Source organism: Corvus hawaiiensis, chromosome 8, assembly GCF_020740725.1.
Source record: "Corvus hawaiiensis isolate bCorHaw1 chromosome 8, bCorHaw1.pri.cur, whole genome shotgun sequence".
NCBI classification, from domain to species: domain Eukaryota; kingdom Metazoa; phylum Chordata; class Aves; order Passeriformes; family Corvidae; genus Corvus; species Corvus hawaiiensis.
Genome location: NC_063220.1, coordinates 20392440 through 20409679, shown reverse-complemented (window position 1 = coordinate 20409679; position 17240 = coordinate 20392440). Strand labels below are relative to the sequence as shown.

Below are 17240 nucleotides of genomic sequence, written 5' to 3'. Positions count from 1 at the left end.
GAAAATGTGTTGTTTTAGAAAGCAATTGCTTTGTCCTGTAGATGAAATTCTAACCCCAAGTATTTTGTCAGCAAGAAGCGGAAACACATCAAAAAACTGGGGACCAAAGCAATCCTTTTCTGCCCACACAATGCACAAAAGTAGCCCTGTGTTTGTGCAGAACATGTGTGCTTTAGCACACATTGTCCCACAGCCAATGAGGAAGACGCCTCTTCACCAGGGTGACGTGCACAGCCACTCCAGGGATGTTTCATCTCTTTACAGTGTTTACAGTGGCAGGGATTCAAAAGAAATGAATGTTGGCACAACACGCCCACCCCTGTGCTGCCACACATAGGAGGATCAAGCTGTGTCTGTCCACAGCACAGCTCTGCTTCTACCATAATCAATCTAACCTGGGCCTGTTCTGAGGGTGGGCCAATACACAGGCTAAATTGCATAACATCCTTTTCCAACAGTTGATACGGAACAGAAGGGATTCTTGCTCAACCAAACACCTCCAATTTAAACAAAAGAGCCTGAGCAAGAATGCCCAATACCAAGAGACTTCTGAGCTGTTATGGAAGCTGGTATTTATGGTATGCTGCTGGCAATGGTCTGGAAACTGAACGTACACCGCTTAAAATTTAGGTCAAGTTGATCTGGGAAAAAGGTGTGTCTGTTTTTACCTAGTAAAAAATGTAGTGAGACTTGATGACATCCTTTGGCACTACGGTATTGGTGGCAACCAGCTTACCTGTGCTGTGCTTTGCCTGGAAACCTCTCCTTTGCACAGAAGCATCAGAGTAAAACCTGAGGAACATCTTGTTGGTAGAAGCCACTACAGGGTCAGGTTTCTTGCTGCCACAGAAGCGGCCAAGGACAGGTGACTTGCTGTTGGGCCCATCATACATTTCTAAGTGGTCATAGGCACATTCTTGGTGCTGCTCAATCTCAAACTCATTGAAGGTCTAGAGCAAGAATATGGAGAATTAAGACAGCTGTAAATCTGAGCATGCAATTTAGCATAAGGTGAAATGCCAAGTGAGAAACAGATCAAATGGTACATCTGTCCCGCTCTCCCCACAAACTAAAACAGCATAGTGTGCTTTCAGACATAGTGATCTCAGGGTGGCAACGAGCAGAATTCTGTTATCAATGTGCTGTGTTGCCTCAGCCTTTCTGCCTCACATGGGTGCATGAAAACAGTTATCAACTGCAAGCCTTACAACACTTATTTTTCTGGCTGGAAATTCTGCCCAGCACACCAGATGGGCTGTTCTGCAATATTACTTCCACTGAGCACAGGGATTATTTCCCCCAGTACATGGACCATCTGCACAGCTTTGGGCATGTCCTGCCATTTGCATCAGGCCATGTTGTAAAATGGGCCTGACACCTCTCCCTCAGAGGGGCCGGGGGCTGGCTCAGCCACCACCTTATGTGGATATGGCCCCAACAGAGTGGCTCACAAGGAAGGGTAGGGGTGGGAGGGCATTTATGCCATTTGTTTATGGAGGGCAATACTCCACAGTTGTCATCTGCTGGAGTCTCCTCCAAGCTGCCTCTCCTCTGCCTTGTGTCCCTCTGAGACCTTCTGCCCTTTTGCAAGCCAGAGCAGCCTCCCAGGAAACTTTCCTCCAAGAGCCCCAAACAGGACCTGAGGGGATCAGCCTCCCACTCACACGGTGGTGGGAAGTCACTTCAGCTCCTCACAACCCGGCCTGCTTCTTGCCTCACACTCCCGCTCTCTGGTTACTCACTACTTTCACTCGGTGGCCAGGTGTTGCAGAGATGTCCCAGGTGCACTCTTTCCGGCTGGGATACTTGTCAGGCCAGTTGGGACTGCTCATCATTCCCTCTGCACCACTCAGCTTGTGCTCGCAACCAGCTTGGGAGAGAGAAATTGCATTGGGGAAAGTCTCACATGGCAACCCTGTAGTGTCCTACATGGTCCTCTCTACCCACTGAGACCCTCTAGAGGGTAGAGACAGGGAAGGCTTCAGTCACCAAACGAGGCCTTTCAGTATTACTCCATAATTCTGGTGGGTTTGTCTATGCTTTTTTTGAGCTAACCTGGCAAATGGTGAAATGGACCATCTCACTCCCCTGGGCCTCATTAACCTAATCTATGTCCTCACACCCTAACCTATTCTCTGCTGCTTCACTTCATCTGCCCTGTTCCTAGGGCCATGATGTCAACCCCTCCAAGTGTTGACTTTGGTGCTATCTCAGCCTTGCATTGTCTTGCCAATATGGAAAGCTGAATCAGCTCATGGAGAGGTCAGACAAGGACCAGAGACCATACCCAGGAAGGCCATGGGAGCACACAACAGGGATATGGGTGCAGGAAGAAAGGTAGTTTTGGCACCAGCAAGTGGTCAGATCAGCCCATCCTTTCTCTTCTGACTCAAACACAATAATTGAATGAAGCAGCAGTGACCAGTCTAATGATGATGCCCCACAACTGCTCCTTTTGCAAGTCCAACTTCTCATCCCCACCCTGTCCATCCCCTATGGGCATATAGAGAGCAAGACTGGGGAATGGGAATGGTCCTGTTTCTAGGCAGTTTTTCAGCTAGCTGGGGCTTTTTCAGTGCCCTTGCCTGGTATGCTGCACAAACTTCCTTCCAGCACAGGGCAGGAAGCACCCTGAACCAAACCATGTTTGAAGAACCTTGGCTTTCCTGAGGGCAGGAGTGGGGACTTTACCTTCTTTACAGTCATGGCCGTTTTCATGCAGCATGAAGCCATTTTTGCACTGGCACATATAGCTCCCAAAGGTGTTGATACATTCGTGCTGGCAACCACCATTGTCTTTGGAGCATTCGTCCTTGTCTGGGCAGGATCAAACCAACAAACACTGAGTTGACAGAGACACAGGTTACCACAGTCACTAGCTGAGAGCCCCATACACAGGCTGGCACATAGCAGTGCAAATCTCCAACTCTACTGCTGGATTAGTCCAGTCAGCTTTTTAGCCCAGATACTATCCTCTTCAACTGCCTTACATTCCATAAAATGTATCACAAATGTGTTCTATTTTATAATGTAAGTTTATTGGTTAAAGACTCCTGTCTAAAAGAAACCTAGAGCAGTGTCTCATTCTTTAAAAATAGAGTCTAGGAAAAGCATCACACAAATTCACTCTCCTAAGTAAAAATCTACTTTATTTTCTCAAGTTCTTATGTGCTCTGATGAGCCTCCATTTCTAAATAGCTCTGTCTGAGCACAAATAGCCAGGTGGTGAAGAAGATCTAAGGTATGAGCGGCTCCCTGAAGCTGAAATATGCCCCAGTGGATCTTCACTCCTGTGTGTTTAGGACTATGCATTCCTCAATCTCACTTTCTGAGCATAGGATCTGCTCATGGTTTCCAGACCAATTTAATTTCTGAGACGTTTATCTCCAATTTTTCTTGGGACAACGTCCTCCCTAGATCTCATTAACTTCATCTGTCTCCTCATTCCCAAATGTATTTCTAGATGAATCATACCCACCTCATCCTTCCTCCTGTTAGATTTAATAAGTCAAACCCTTAGCCCTGATTCTACTCTGCACCTGTCCTAATTCAAAGCCATTTTGCCTGATCATTCTCCTCAAAAGCATTAATACTCCTAGGACTCTGCTGAAAATACAGAATGAAATTGAATTTCTACTTCCAAATGACATACAGTTAACCTCCAGAACAGCCTGCCAACAAGGTACATCACCGACACAAAGGATTGAGAACAGAGGATGAGGAGCTTCCACTAGTACACACTGCTTTGATGGGAATGATTGCTATACAGAACACTACTGGAAATTTTCTAAATCTTCTAGTTTCAGAGGAAAAAGCTTTCCTTTAATACTCTAGGAGCAGAAATAACTTCTAGGATTAGGTTCCACACTGCTTCCTGCTGTGGAAGGACTGGAGGCATTGATGCAACCCATGCATCTTACTGACACCACACTATGAAACTGGACCATACACTGCACTGAGAACCCAAGATGAAGGTGACACAGCACAGAGCAACCATACTTTTATGTTTAATGAACCATGCCAGGTTCTGACATGGTGTTAAAGAAAGTTCACCAAAACCAAGAGGTTCAGTCAGAGGAGACAGCTATGCAAGTAAAAGAATACAGTCACATACCAGAGAAGTAGTGAACTTTAAAGCCTTTCTTGGAGACCGTGTTGTCTGATTTGAACTCCAGTCTCATGTTGTTGCCATGTGATGTGATTACTTCGGGCTTCTCTGAGCCGCAGAATTTGCCGTGTAGCTTGGAATCAGAAGCCAGCTCACTGCGAACCTCAACATAGTCATATTTACAGACCTGCAAAGAGAGGAAGAGATTTCTCAGCTCTGTGGCCTTGGAACAGAGCATTTCAGAGGAAAGGGATAAAGACTTCACTGAGAAGGAACAGAAACAGCCTTGTACTCAAATACACTCCCTAACTTGCCCTCTGTCAGTTTTCTTACCCCTTCGCTTGCTGCCCTGATCTTAAAGCATGGGTGTGTTTTTCAGAATAGCAAAGGTTCCACTGAATTTACCAAAAGCAATTATTTCCATCTTATCCAAGAACCTGACAGTGTTGAATGAACTTTAGCAGCCTCCTGAAGTAAGGAAGTGCCACTGCTCCCATTTACAGTAGGGGAACTCAGACCTGAGTGCTTTGTTCAAACTCCACCCTGAATGGCAGAGAACAGACTCTTTTACTGTTATTTCATTTATCCTTGAAGAACTCTACTTCATTGTTCATTTCCAACTATTTCCCTGCAAAGACAGCATGGGGAGGTGGGAGACGGGACACCTATTAGGGATGGAAAATACCTACTATTATGCAAAACTAGTAGAGAAAAGAAGCCCATTGTGCTGGTTTTGGCTGGGGTAGATTTAATTTTCTTCACAGTGACTGGTACTGGGCTGTGTTTTGGATTTGTGCTGAAAAAAGGGTTGATAATATCAAGATGTTTTGTTACTGCTGAGCAGGGGTTGCACAGAGTCAAGACTTCTTTTGCTTTGTGTACTGCTCCACCAGCGAGGAGGCTGGGGGTCCTCAGGGAGCTCTGGGAGGGGACACGGCCAGGACAGCTGATCCTCACTGACCAAATTCCATACCACAGGACATTATATTCAGTATATAAAGTGGGGGCAAGTAGAGGGAAGAAGGAGGAAGGGTAGACATTCAGAGTCACACTGTTTGTCTCCCCTATAAACTATTACATGTGATGGAGCCCTGCTCTCCTGGGGATGGCTGAACACCTGCCTACCCATGGGAAGTAGTGAACTAATTCCTCATTTTTCTTTGCTTGTATGCATGGCTTTTGCTTTATCTATTAAACTGTCTTTATCTCAACCCATGAGTTTCTCTCACTTTTACCTTTCCGATTCTCTCCCTGGGGGAATCCCTCACTGGGGGAAAGTGAGTGAGCAGTTGTCTGGTGCTTGGTTGCCAGATTGGGTTAAACCGTTGCACCCACTTATAATAGAACAGCTTTAATCCTTCCACTCTAGAGAGAAAGCAAATCCAGACTTCAAGGGGAACAGTCACTGTTACTGGCATAACCATAACGAGGGTGGGAAAACAACCAAAAGCTCCACCAGTAAGACAGACCCTCCTCTTCCTTGTACCCCAAGGATTTATCCAGTTCTGCTTTAGCCAATAGTCCCACCTCCGAGATGCAGGGACTGGTTACGTACATCATTGCCTTCCAGCTCAAACACTTCGAACTGCAGAGAGATCCGGTACTGGGCTGGAGCTACCACCTGCCAGACGCAGTTTTTGTTAGTAGGATATTCCTTGGGCCATCCAGGGCTAGTAATGGTCCCATTGAGCTTGGTGATGAAGCCCCCACAGGCAGCTGGAGAGGCAATAAATGAACACAAGTTTTACTTGGTTCTGTTCAGACACACAGATTGGGCCACAGTGTTAACTAGCAAATGAACCAGATCCTGGTTGATGGCAAATTTCAAATCCCAGCCTCCAGAACAGGCTTAAAATGCTGGGAAGTGTGAGGAAGACAGAAACTTCATCTGCTGTAAATCACCAGTCAAATGCACCCAGTGAGGCTATGGCCCTGAGAGCCACCATATAAGATTAATTTCCTTTTTAATCTCTATCCTTGGGCTTACTGTGCATGAGTTGGCTTGACATGCACAACACAGTTGTAAAGGCCAGCTTGGTAAATTCACCTACACTAAGTGCTACAAACCTTACTAATGCAAGTTTATCAGAAATGGAATAATTATAAGATAATGGAATCCTAGGGAAGACACTGCTGTCAACTCTTCAGTGGTTTATTATATATGGACTGCATCTTCTCTAGGGAAAGTTGAAGACAAAGTCAAGACTTAGCTCCACTATCCCATTTCCTTTAAAAATTTAGGATATCTCAGCTTCATCCTCTTGTGGGAAGGCAGGACTGTTACCTCAAAGGAGTAAACCTCAATTTGCTGCAAAATTCTATTTGCAACGAAGCAATTTTTTTCTTGCTGTTTCTTGAGAGTAAAGAGATATGGTCACACTTTCAAAACCCACAGGGATAAATTCTTTCTGTGTCTTGTTCCCAGCATAATTTTGCATTAATAGGACTATCCCAAGGGAGCAGCTTCGATATAAATAGAGTACCAAGCAAGTGGTTTTGGAGGAAAAAAAGCAATTTACTCTGATGTATATTGCTACACTTTCAAAGACTTTCTGCTTTGCCCACAAATGAAGTCTAAAATAGGAGGTTAAAAGTGAAGTTCAAAAAAACCCCTCCCAAGTTATAGCAACTGGCTTGCTCAAAAATGCAAGAAATTACTTAAAAAAAACCCCAAAAAGCAGCTTTCAAAACCCTTTTGCACACACCTAACTTGCTCTCACCAAGTCGATAGCACTCTTACCCAAACAGTTTGACAAAAGCAGAAATCAGGGCAAACCAGGTGATGTTGAGAGCACCACTGGCAGCATGTGGAGCTCCCTACATGTCCCTACAGACAGAGTTTTGAGACAAGAACAATGGATGGATTCTCAGCACACCAACAGCTGTATTGTTGGCAGAAGCAACACTTGTTGCATGAGATTAACTCTCTAGAAAGCTGACACAAACAGCTTCTATTATAGACACGTGTTTTTTTCCTCCATAACAGAGGGAGTAAAATTTTCTTCAGTATTGAGAAAGTCTGTTTTGCATGCAGACAAAACATTGATATTTTATTATATGAAGTATAATTCCTTTTTGAAAAACAAATAAATTCAGTTTTAGATTTAAAAACTTTTGTGCCACTCAATGGTTAGGTTGTTATGCCTACTTCCTTTATGCTGCACTGTGGGAGATCTGGTCTGAACAGCAATCTCTGGCCATGAAGGACAACTGGTTTTAGGGATGTTTATCAGTACAGAATCAGGATTTTTCGAGGTTTTTAACCAAAACTTGTTTTTCAATGGAAGGCATTAACAAAAAAAAAAAAAAAAGAAGCTGGGGAAAAATAAAGCAAAATAAAGAGGATGGAGGGGCAAGGAAAATAATTTCCAAGACTAATCAATTCCGTTATTAGCTGTAGTACCTATCCTATAGTCAGATGACTCAATCTGTGGATTACTTACCTTCACAGCTCTTTTTATCAGCTGTCAACTCATAGCCAGGCTCACAGGTGCATTTGTAACTGCCCAATGTGTTCTCACAGTGCTGCTCACACCCACCATTGTCCGGCAGAGAACATTCATCCATCTCTGTCAGGAGAAAGCCAGAGCAAGTCACACTTTCCTGACCACCCAAACACCCTGATATTCCTCATGCAACCCTTCTGGACAGAAGGAACAGAGCACTGACTGCCAAGCCAAGACTGTGGAGCAGGCACTGCAGCAAAGCTCACAAGTGCTGAAACACTTCTAGCACCAGAACCATAAAGGACTACCATTACTGCTACTAGCCACCAGTGCTTTTTCTAGACACGAGCAGGAGAACACAGTCTCCTGTAAAGACTTCACTGCCTTTTGTTCTCATATGCCATTTTTTTCTGCTTTGTTTCATTTGTTTTAAAAATCCTCACGGTCTTGAGTAACTTGAGCTACCAGGAACCAACCCATTATGGCACACACAGTAATGGAGCTGAGGGAGGTCATACCCCATGGAAAGGGGGCAGCAAAGGAGCTGGCAGGACACGCACGTAGTTCTGCCTTTTCACAGGCACATGAAGTCTTGCTACCTTACACTTTGAAGTAACGTTCTTCAATCACATCTCAACAACCTGAACTAACATTTTAATATAAAGATAGCCACTGGCTTCTCACCCTGACCCCTGATTCCACATGCATCCCTTAATAGATGGTTTTATTAACATGGCTGTGGTGGGTTGGCCTCAGCTAGCAGCCAAACTCCCACCTAGTTGTTGGTCCACTCCCTGGCCCACCAATCCCATGGAATAAGGAAGAAAACAGGAAGAATAAGAGCAAGAAAGTTCTGAGTCGAGACGGACAAATTATCCACCAATTACTGTTCTGTTCAAACAGACTCAATTTTGGGGAATTTAACTTAATTTACTGCCAATTAATATAAATATTTGAGTGCTAGTTTAGGTATTGGGAAACAAAAACTGAAAACAAATATGTTAAAACACTTAAAGAAAACACCTTTTTGCTTGCCTTTCCTGGCTCAGCTTCATTCCAGGCTCCTCTCCCCCTGCCTTGTACCCCTACAAGTTACACTCAGCCCCTGCAGCAAAACCAGGGTTGTGCAAAGGCAGGAGGGGATGAGGAGCCACAGGCAGTACATGACCCTGCTGCTACTTCTCATTCTTCTCCCCTGCTCCAGGTAGATGAACTAACATTTTAACCATACACAAAATAGGCTTCAGTGACACAAACAACTTGTTGCCAAAATGAAGATAACTAACAAGAATAATCCTGGAGATATCGCATGAGATATACCTGACTGGCTGGAGATGAGGTAATTGCTCTCCATATCTTCCTGGCACTGCGCCTTGGGGGTGACCAATGGCTTACCCTCTCTAAGCTGATTGCAAGTTTATTTTCTCTGAAAAGTTAGACATTACCACTGCATGTTCTCACAAAGCATAGCATTCAATTCCATCCTTAACTCTGATTTTTTTTAGGCTAAGTTATTTTCTTTCAATGTTGTAAGACATTTAATTGAAGCCCTATTCCTTTCATAATTAATTAAGGCAAAGCTTACCCATTGCTCAATCAGCTATGAGAAGCAGTCTGAAGAGTGCCTGCAGAGCCATCTACTTTGATCCCTTTGCTCATGGAGTGTCTGGTAGTCACAAGCCTGCTGGATATGGAGGTAGGGACTGCAGACTTCAGATTCCAGCTTGAAACTCCACATGTAGCCTGCAGGTGTGTCTACCCAGCTTTTGCACACAGACATCAGCTCTGCCCACAATGCCAGCTGGCTAGAAATTGTGCAGCTATGACTACTGTGATGCTTGGTCCAAGCAAAAACACTTTACTCCTCAGCTGAATTTACTAGCATGGACTTAAAAACATCCTAACCATCCACAAGCTACGTGGTTTCTGGTTCAAACATGAGAAATCTGAGCAGACACTGGAAGATGTAGTCTGCCAGCAAAAACTCCACAGAAAATACTTGTGTCTCCAATTGAACTAGTGTACAAGTTAACACATTTTTACATTAAAAAAAAAAAACCAAACAAATTTATTTCTGACTATCTGTATTACAAAAAAAGCACCTCAGGTTCCGGTTTATAAGTTTCTTCCCCTACAAACTTGTAGATGAACCTCAGATTTTAGAGAATGATTTGCTGTGTCTCCATGTAGCGCTAATCTCTGAAAGACATCTCTGCCACAGTCAGCCTGCACTGTTCACTCCTGAAAGGAGCCAAAATGTCTTTAGGAAGAAGTATTCTCTGTGCCTTTATGGAACCTTAGAAATTTAAACAAGGAAGTCTAGGTACTGCGAGAGTTGTCCAGGGACTGAGATTAAATGTCACAGTAAGTATTTGCCAGTGATCTTGCAATCACCCTTTGTCACAGTCCATTAAGACCTCTCAAATTTACAGGCCAATATAATCTGTGAATTCAGCTTAATTTAACTTTTTCTTTTTTTGCACATAAGTGCATGGTTTAAGAACTACAGGTTATAAATTATGACATTTTATGGCTTGAATGGTGAATAAGTGAATTCATGGGATAGACTAGTCTGAGCAAAGGGGATTGAGCCCTGACACATTTGTTTAAGTCTTAAGTTCATGAAATAAAGTTTAATTCACAGAGTACATTCTCCTGAAAATTTGTGAAACCTAAATGGACCATGACACCCTTAACACGAGACAAAAGTTAAGGTATAAATAAATAAAGGACTTATGCAATCCAAATATTGGCATTGTAACTATTATTTCTGTACAACTGTCACTGAACTTAAGACAAACATGACTGTCTTCCCCCCAGCAGCTCCACAGGTATTTTCCCAAGCAGTTAGATATTTGGTTCTTGCCTCTATCAAGTCACCAGGATCCTGGTAAAGGACCATGTCTAAGGTCCAGCTCTTAAAAAGAGAAAAAATTTTAAAATCTTAGTCTTACTCACATCTTCCTGAAGAGAATCTCAGTTTAGGAACACATTTGTGTCCTAAAGGTCTCAGTAATCTTTTTCTGGGACTCTACTTGCATTCAGATTTACCCTCACTCCAGACATTTGTTTTGGAATAGAACTTAAGCAGAGAGCTGTCTTTAACACTCCTTGTGCAGTATTACTACTTCTTTGGGAATGTCAGTGTCCTCTAGCATGGCTAAAGGGAGGTAACATTCTGTCCAGCTGTGCAATATCTATGCTGACACCAGCCCAGAGTTGCTTTCTGTCCTAATGAAGGAGGAGGTGTTCCTGTCTCAGCATCGATGACAGTCATACAAACAAATCTTAAGTACAAGCAGATAGAATGATAATTGGTCATTTGTGGATGGCTTAAGGGATAAATAGTCCCCAGCTTTGACTGTGAGAGGGACTAGATCACATACCTCTAAAGAAATTTGCTGCAAAGCCTGCTTTATTGATGGTTGCGTCAGATGCAAACTTCATCCATACTTTGTTTGAACTGGATTTGATGTCTTCTGGCTTCTCGTAGCCACAGAAGTGGCCGATCAGTGGGCTCTGTTCAGTGAGGCCATCTCGGATCTCCAGGTAGTCGTAGGAGCACGCATCATGCCATTCAATCTGCAACAGGAAAAGTGTGTGCCTCTACCTCACTAGGAAGAGTTCTTCCAGCCAGGCTAGTGACACAGTTAGACTTTGGCCACAGATCAGTTCCCCAAACAACTGGCTACAACTAAGTACTTGCCGTGGCTGCCACTGAGCTCTTCTGCAGTTCAAACTGCATTCAAGCCTAGGCACATCTCAGTTCTGCTGCTACTTCATGGCTATCCTGCGGTGAAACCCAGCCCCTGATTATCTACAAACTGCTTTTGCGTGAGAAGCTGTAAGAAACAGAGCAGAACTACAAACAAAAAGGTTCAAGGAATAGCTGTGGGGAGGTAGCAGTGTCAGCCCTTCACAAGACAAGCATGGTGAGTGTACACAAGCCACAGGAGCCTGTGGAATAGATGGGATTTATGCACCAATCAAGGTCCTGTCCACTCCTGTCTGTGACTTAGCATCTTAACAGAGGCTGATCACTGGCATGTAGCTAAGAGCGTAAGACATCCTATAACCAGTAGAGGAAAACTTCTTGTGAGCTCTTCAAAGCCTGTCTGCCATCTGGGAACACAATGTTTCTTTGGGGAGTCACACCCTGCAATCTAACAAGACCCAGTGACATCAACAAGTGTTTTTTGCCTGGATTGTGACCATTTACTTCCATTTGATCAGAGTGAAAATTTAAGGACTCATGAGTCTCTATTTAACATCATCAACACTTTTGAGTCCCTTCTAATTCTTTCTGTCTAGAGCAACAGTTTTTGAAAACTCAGCATATTTTAAACTTGGCTTCAAAATCTCTGAGCAAACGTTTGGTAAGGTAAATGATACTCTGAAACAGCCAAAAGATTTTTTTATTATTATTACTATGACTTTCTTATTCATTTTGAAGGATCTATAGAGGCAAAATAATATCTGTAATATAATATACAATGACATTTCTCACCTCAAAGGCTTGGAATGTGATTCCTATGTGAAAACCCTCAGAAACTGTGATCTTCCAGATACACTCTTTGGAAGGTCTGTAGTCGTCTGGGTAATTGGGAGATTGGATCTGACCAGCATCTTTGTGTATTTCTCCACCGCAAATAGCTTCATAAAAAAGAAACAGAGATTGCAAGTTTCTCTATAGGTAAAGCCTGCTCCATACGTACCTTTCTCATCAAATCTGTATCAGTATCGCTTGCTATACAAAAGCAACACACAAGTCATGGAAGTTTTTACAAATCTAACACTTTGTTTTAATGACAGTGTCTCCTATCTTGCTGTGCTCATGTCCTCAGAAGGTGAGCTCAGTGGGCCAGATAATTTTTATAAATTTCTGTTATTCATACTCCTGCTCACCTTCATATCTGCTTGAAACCTGCTACCAGCAGTAAGAACCAAGAAAAGGGGGGGGCTGGGGGGAGGGGGAGTTGCAAATCAAATCCAGCCACACGATGGCAATATTAACAAGCACAACTTGAGCTGTTCACCACCAGACCATCAGGCTGACTGCTGTGCATGAAAAATTCAGTTTTAGCGCCAAATGTAAGAATAAGTTTAAATACTAAAATAGAAAATTTAATGAAAATCTAGTTTAATACAAAGCTAGTAAAGACCTTGAAGACAACAGCAGTTCAGCAAAATTGTCTGCAAGACTATGTAGGCAATGAAAGTAAGATCACAGGCTAAAAGCTGTGTTACCCCATGATGCACAACGCACATCTACAAAATACATGAATGTTTTGGCTGTGCCTAAAGCCAAGGAAACAAAAAGCACCAGCAAAAAGTACACGAGAGATGGTCCTGCAATGACACCTGCCAGATATCAACCATCCTCACCCTTGGCTTCTCCCCACAAGGCACTGCATTAGCAATTCAGATATGGGCTCCCTGTAGCATCCTGCAAATTGCTTGCATTGGTTAACACTCTCTTGGTTTTGCATTGTAAGCTATTAATGTAACCGAGTTAAAAGCACTGCTTCATTAGCCCAGAGGTAACCTCTTTCTTACAGAATCAGTGCTAAAGCACCAGCAAAGAGTTGCCCCCAAAAATTCAGCTGCAGAGCACAATTTAGGTTGCAATTTGAGTTCGTATATTCAGAGCTACAAGTGGTGCTTGAGAAAACCTCTGAAGGACCCTTTAAGAACTGTCTCCCTCCCCTAACAGAAAGAGGGCTACAAGAGCAGAGGACTTTTTTCTAAGAGCCATGAAACTGACAGCCAACAAATAATACCTTCTCTATCCACTGCAGAAGTTCACACTAACATACAGCTGGGCGTCAACTATACTTGGAAGAGCCTTGCTGCAAAATGGAAAGAACATCTGCTGGTGGAGCCTGAGAAGACAATAGTGATGGCAAACTCGGGGCTGTCAGCAGTGCTGTAGGGCAAAACCACCAACATCTTCCCTTCTTCAATCTTATGAATGAAAGGGAACAGAGTGACTGAATTAAGAGGACACTTTTACTAAATAAACTGTCATTTAGTATCAAGTAATTCTACCATCACGTGGTTACATGCTTCCTCCTCTTTACTCCCAACTTCTGAAAACTTTAGAGCCAAGACTTGGAGGAATCCAAATCCAAAAATCAGTCCTCACCCACAGTTTCCAGAAAAGTTCAGATGCACTGTCACTAAAGCAAAAGACAGAGAAGCAGTGCTAAATGTGAGAGAGGAGTTCAAAAGCAAAAGAGGAACTAACAGCAACAGAGAAAGATTTTGGACAAAAATTAATAGAAAATTAAAGACTTATAGGCAATCCCTCCTGGAAACAAAAACTACCTTTATTGCCTAAGCACAGAAGTCACAAAACAGCTGAGCAGGACTTTGCAAAGGGCAAAAGAAACAAGCCATTGTCAGAGCTTGCTTAAGAGGGAAAAAGGGATTAAAGAAGATTTTTGGAAAATCTCCTATTTCAGTAAATAAATTATGGAGAGAGATGTAGATAATCTCACTACCTGCTATTCTGACAAGAGGAGGCTGAGATAAGAAAGGAACTGTGCAATGGGCCATTACTGTGTCTGTAGCACAAGCTGGTTTATACCAGTCATACTCTGTGCTTGCTGTCAGGCATAGCCATAGATTTCATAGCCTTCCAATGGGAAATTTCTTGCAGGAAATGGTTATATAAAAAGCCACTCCTGAAGAGGCAGGAAAATATGAACTTGGAGTTTGTTCAACCAGTAGATGTACATTCTGCCTTCAGTTGCTCTATTCAAAAGTCAAGTGAAGCAAGCTTGTATTTACTAAATCTTTAGGGATCATTTATTAATCAACAGGAAATATGGGAAATTGTCAAAGGAAAACAAAATCACTTTGCAAAGTGACTTTGGAATGCAGCCAGTGTAAAATTTTTTTCTTCCAATACCACTTAGCAATATGAAGGATGATGCCATCCACACTAATTTGATCACTTCTAATTCCAACAAACTACCATAAAGGGGGTGTTACAAACCACATGGTCCAGGCAACAGCTGCTTTTCAGGAGGGATGTTAAAAAAAAAAAAAAAAACCAACATCAGGCAAGATACCTCTGTCTCTGGGGCAACAATTCCTACAGAAACCAGATATTTCTCCTGTGAAACAGATTTGTTAGCCCCAAACTGCTGTGAAATCCTCATATGCTTTATTTGCACTTCCCCAACAGTCCCATGTTTGCTTTGCTTCCCTCTGTTAGTATCATTATTCATGAGTTTATGGCACACTTGGGCACTGGGCTTCCAGCATTATGCTTGTTCCTGTGGCTGAAGAAAGAAGATGATGCAATGCTGGTACCAATACAGTCAACCTCAATACTGTTGACAACACTGGTATTTCTAAGAAAAATGCCTGCTGCACAGAAAACAATGAAGGCTTTGAATATATTTTAGAATCATTGTTGCAAAAAAATAAGCATATATGGAAAACAGAAGTTACTGATTTGTAATGACTGTGGTACTATTGCTTCCCCTTCAAAGTGGTTTCATCATCTCAGTGCTATGCAAATTTCTAAAATACCTGACCTATAGAAGATCTGACATACTGATTTCCAACCTTCTGTGAGTAAAACATACAAGGGAGAAACAAAAGAACAATCTTTGCATCTGAGAAAACAATCAATCAATCAAACAAAAGACAATCTGTATTAAGTGATATAAAATGTATGATCCCAAACAGAACTTTGCCTGTTAAAATACTGAAAGAAACTCTTGCTCCACACAATGCTGCTTACAGGGGCAGGTTAGAGCAAACAGAACCTGGCCTAAGTATGGAAGCTATTGCTTTGTGTTGCCATCTTATTGTGCCCCCCAAAATGTGATGATCTAATTGGAAAATCCATGTCTTGTCTACTGAAACAAGCCACAAAATCTGCCAATTCCCATAAAAACAAGAGCGTGGCTGTATCTAACTACACAGTGCAGCAGAACTCCTGCTGATCCCATAAAACCCCTGCATCCTGTTCTGTCTGCTCTGTACAATGTGACAGACTTCCAGCTAAGGGCTGTACCTTCATAGACCACAAAGAAGCCTTTGCCCAGGATGTTACTGCTGCTCCGGAACTCAATCCACAGCCTGCTGTCCGTGGAGATTACTGGTTCAGGAATCTTGTCACCGCAAAATCTACCTAGAAGGCAGGAAAGAGACAATGAAGATGTCTACGAACTCCTGAGGGACAGCACAGCATAACAGGCACCTGTGACTCTGGGAAGCAAAGAGTCTTGGCTTAAAGGAGTGTGCTTCTGTAAAACACCCTTTCACTCCCATAACTTGTGCTTTTGAATAAGTTTCTCTGTCCCCCCTCCATTAATTCATATTCTTTTCAATTATTAAGTGAATTAAAGTTCTCTTCAGCTAGGAGTAGAAGCCAGTAGTTACGGATGAAGCCTCTACTGCCCTGGTAAATTCAAAAGGGCTCTTGTCTTGGTCACATAATTCAGCAATTGAGCTGTCGTGGTGGGGAAGCATCACCCTGTCCTTCTAGAGATGTGGCATTAGAGAATGTCCTTTCCACCTGCTAAGCCTTCAGCACTTTGCATACAGGAGCAAATAGTCCAAGTCAAACCAAGGGCAGGACGTGGCCATGCTGATGAGAAAAAACCCCTTATCTCATTTTCTGCTCAACAAATCCCAGTTAAGCTTCTGCAGTCATTTAACTTCTTTCAAGAGAAAGAGACCAGGAGCCATCTTTCTCCATGATTCCCCCAGCTTTGAGCTCTTTGGCATGTACCAGCACTGGTAAACTCTCAAATTTTGCTAGTAAGAATGAATCCTGAAACAGAACAACTGCAGATAGCATTTGCAGCCCAGACAACCTCAGCAACCCCTATTTGGTTCTCCTCTATCTATTAAAGCCAGAAGCTCCTCACAGAAACAGAGCGAGCACCAAGTACACACTGATAGTCGGACCTGTGCTTGAGCTTGCACAGAGCAAACACGGTTTTTCACTTCAGCTGACACCAGCAGGACTATACACTGAATTCAACATGGTCTTGGCACCCTGCCCAACTGAATCCCAGTCAGAATTTGACAGAGGCAGAGAGTAGCTCTTCAGGTTGAATTCAGTCAGAACAGTGGTGATAGGGATCCTGGCCTTCCAACACCAGGCAAAGGCACCTTTGAACAATTTCCACTGGGTAAAAACCTGGTTAATGCCTTACGTTCAAGACAGGATCTTATTTCCCAGTAATTGGCTGGGAATGGCAGTTTCACTGACAGCTTTTTGTTTTTTGCAGAATCACCCATCCAAATATTATCTTGGACCCAGCTTTACTCAGCTACTATTGTGCCCCCAACCTGCCCAGTGCTGTTGAGGCAGTGTGACAGCCCTGCAGCATATCAATAGCATCTCCCACCTCCACTCCCAAAGGGGATGCTAAAAACAGCATCAGCACTGCAAAGCTCCTTCCTCTAGGGTCACTGAGCAACTTCCTCTTGGATTTAGACTTGGAGTTTAACAAGGGTGTCAAGAAGAGGAAACGCAGATGAGGAACAAGAATGAGCAAGCTCCTCAGAGTGTGATAAAGGGCCCATTCATAAAAAGTTATACACCATTTAAAGGCTGGGTTTTCACACACTTCCCTGGGAAAATATGCAGCACACATGTATTTTTTCTCTCCACAAGAAGCCCATGCTTTCACAACTCACAGTAATCCCCCTCCCCA

General features: G+C 43.1%; 1 protein-coding gene across 1 annotated transcript in view; it reads right to left on the bottom strand.

Annotated features, from left to right (window-relative positions):
- The window catches only part of TLL2 (tolloid like 2), an 88038-nt gene that overhangs the window by 4094 nt on the left and 66704 nt on the right, over positions 1-17240 (bottom strand). The window contains exons 11-19 of the mRNA XM_048311737.1: positions 15587-15703; positions 12062-12207; positions 10941-11136; positions 7552-7677; positions 5664-5824; positions 4115-4295; positions 2692-2817; positions 1743-1870; positions 737-950 (exon numbers count right to left, since the gene is read on the bottom strand). Coding sequence (XP_048167694.1) covers positions 737-950; positions 1743-1870; positions 2692-2817; positions 4115-4295; positions 5664-5824; positions 7552-7677; positions 10941-11136; positions 12062-12207; positions 15587-15703 — 1395 coding nt within the window. The remainder of the gene's footprint in view (positions 1-736; positions 951-1742; positions 1871-2691; positions 2818-4114; positions 4296-5663; positions 5825-7551; positions 7678-10940; positions 11137-12061; positions 12208-15586; positions 15704-17240) is intronic.